At 46.6% G+C, this 3,010-nt stretch overlaps 1 protein-coding gene across 1 annotated transcript in view; it reads right to left on the reverse strand.

Annotated features, from left to right (window-relative positions):
• Window positions 1-3,010, reverse strand: part of NACC2 (NACC family member 2, BEN and BTB (POZ) domain containing) — a 17,172-nt gene that overhangs the window by 4,448 nt on the left and 9,714 nt on the right. Inside the window, exon 4 of the mRNA XM_010135189.1 lies at window positions 1,729-1,896. Coding sequence (XP_010133491.1) covers window positions 1,729-1,896 — 168 coding nt within the window. The remainder of the gene's footprint in view (window positions 1-1,728; window positions 1,897-3,010) is intronic.

Genomic DNA, 3,010 nt, shown 5'->3' on the forward strand with positions numbered 1-3,010 from the left:
CTCCCGAGCCTGACCCTCTGCCCAGGGGTGGCAGCCGTCTGCCCCTTTCCTGCTGCCACGACCACGGCTCCTGCCCTCGCAAAGAGCAAGCACCTCCCCGCATCTCTGAGCCATCCTGCCACGTATCTTCTGCATATTCTCTTCCACGTATAGTTACCCATCCATCAGATCCCCTACGATGACGGCAAGGCTTGTTGAAGACCCTCTTGGAGAGAGCTGCTGAAGTTTGCAGAATTAATCACAGCGTGAAGAAGTTTCCCTGCAGGATCCTCCTGCGCGCTCCGGGTCAAGCCCCCCTCCAGGTCTCACCAGGTTTGAGACAGGAGTCAGCATTCTTCAGCAGCGGTGTTTGAAGAGATAAACCATCAGAGGGAACACCAGATGCTACCGAGGGTAACTTCACTTTAATAAATCAAAAATAACCGAGGCAGCCACTATCAGTTAGTGATATTAATCTACTCTTTTTCCAGATTGAAAAATGTAAATCAGGCAGAGCTGCCTCAAGCCAATTTGCAGCTCTCACTGTGAAAATAACCTGCACCACTTGATGGTTCTAAGAAGTCTCACATAAAATGTAAGTGGGTACGAAATGAATATTCCAGATACAAAATAAATACTTGTGATTGTCTGCTCTGCTGTGGTGTGCGCATTTTACTTTTGCCTGCCATCAAAGACCCATCCTCCATCAGATGGAAACCTTCCTGGGCATCCTCTGAAATTCAGATTCCTTCTACGGACTGAAAAGAAAATCATGCTACTCACCAAGAGATAACTAACCAGAAAGAAACAAGCAGTCTGGTTTGTTGTGCTGCCACACGTCCTTTATGTACCAGGACTTTACAGGTATTAATTAATCCTTCCGCCCAGGCAGCAGGTACGGGCTGTCGTGCAAAGATCACTTCACCTAAACACTGCCACCTCCAAGGGAAAAGACTTCCCAGCAGCGCGGGCGGCAGGCTGGGAGGACCCTGGCAGCAAAGTGAAGCTGGGAGGAACTTATAAAAGCAGAATGTAATTATTTAAACTGGAATTTGACCCCAGGCAAACATCCATCTTCTGAGCAGCACTTGGGGTACCTGGGCTGCGGGCTGGCATGGCCACTGGATTCACTCTTCATCCAGTTCTACAATACCAGTATCATTAAAAGCTAAACAGCACCATCTTGCCCCCCAAGTTGGCCATAAATCCTTTACAGAGAAGTACTGAATTCTCCCAGTATTGTAAATTCCTCCCAAAATGAAAATAAAGATAGAAGAAAGGACCAAAGCCAATTCCTCCTCTTCCTTCCCACTGCAGCGTTGGACCGTTTAGTAACACCCTGATTTTAAAAGAACTTTTACAGGTTTTTCAAAGCTTGTTCACTGGCACAAATTTTATCTTCATTGCTTTGTAAATCTTTTAATGCGATAGGATTTTTTTGTTGGTTTTTTTTTTTTAGATCTGTGCATCTAAATCAAAACACAATTGCGATGCAGCCCACACTGATCAGGAAGAACACAAGCCGGAGAATTCAATTAAAATGCTAAATTAATTCAATTGAATAAATCCTGTTAATGACACATTTTTCTATCAGCAAATTAAAGGAAACTTAGAACTTTTTGAAAGATGACTGAATAATCCAGAATGACACAGCAAGGGCAGAGAGATGCACAACTCCAGCAACGGTGCAAGGAAAACACCCGCGATCCCCAGGCATTCTCAAGCAGAGGAAAGTTACCCCCTCATTACCTGCAACAAGCTCAAGTTTTTCTCCAGGATCACCCTCCGAGTAGAGTTTTGGGTGGCAACGGTATCCGATTTGACTGATAAGACTGGCTGGGAGAGCAACTAGATCCCGTCGTATGAGGACGCAGGAGCGGTTCTCCAGTGGGATCTGCTCTGGCTTCTCTTGAGCAACTTAAAAATCAAAAGGAAAAAACATTAAACCAGTTTATTACACAGGCACAGCATTAACAGAAGGTCAGATTATGCCTTTTTCACCCAGGAATGTTGGAAATATTCCTCCCTCCAGAAGTACAACCATTCATCAGGGCAGATGCCACCTGAAAGCACGGGAAGATCCCCTGGCCTCCCCCATCATCCACCGCAGCAGTCTCGCATGCATGTTCAGGTTCTGCGAGAGGGATTCGGAGAATTTAATTACGCTTTAACTTTTCCTAAGTTAATCATTTATGAAAATGGGCAACTCTGCACGGCTGGCATCGTTCTGCAAGCGCAGCATACGGAGCTGCCTTCCCCAAACACTCCCAGAAGAACGGCAGGTTACTTCACCAGGGGTTTCTATAATAGGCAAGAAATTGCCTGGGTTTGATAAATACCTGCATCAGTACCGTAACTACTTCTCTTGATCTTTTTTTCCTGTTGATGTCAGAAGCCAGACTCTGCGGATACCCACTGTACCGTCAAAGGTCACCACAGCCTCCCCTGGGGAGCTCCAAACCCCCTCCGAGGTGTCCTCTGTTAATCTGCCTTGTGCAGGTTAATGTTTCCTCCCAATAACAAGAGAGACCCCAAACAACAAGGCAAAAACCATCGTTTAGCTGCAGCTTCAAAACCAAATTACTGGGTTTTTCCAGGACATGGCTGTGACTTGCCCCAATGGACCATCCCCAGAGCCCACCACTGCCCATCAGCACCCACTCCCAGTGCTGCAAGTACCGAGCTGTCCTACCAGCACCGCCAAGTCTGGGTCTGGTGGGCACGCAGAGGATCCGCTTTCTAAAGCACATTTACAGAGCAAGTCCACAGGTTTGCTTAAAATTACAATTTTTGACAGCAGAAGAGAGCTGACATGGGTGTGTGTCAACTCCAGCTGCACTGGACATGATGGGAGCAGTTACAGTCCTGAATTGCAGCCCAGCGCTACAATGATCCAACTTTTTTCCCCCCAAACTGTTTGATAATGTGGCAAGTGCCACACAAAATCAAACCCAGCTTCGTGCCTTGGTATCTGTGAAAACAGAGGGAAGGAAAAACCCCAGCAATGAGTGTTTCCGAACTCAAAATGTCT

This window comes from Buceros rhinoceros, unplaced genomic scaffold, assembly GCF_000710305.1.
Source record: "Buceros rhinoceros silvestris isolate BGI_N320 unplaced genomic scaffold, ASM71030v1 scaffold27424, whole genome shotgun sequence".
Taxonomy (NCBI): Eukaryota; Metazoa; Chordata; class Aves; order Bucerotiformes; family Bucerotidae; genus Buceros; species Buceros rhinoceros.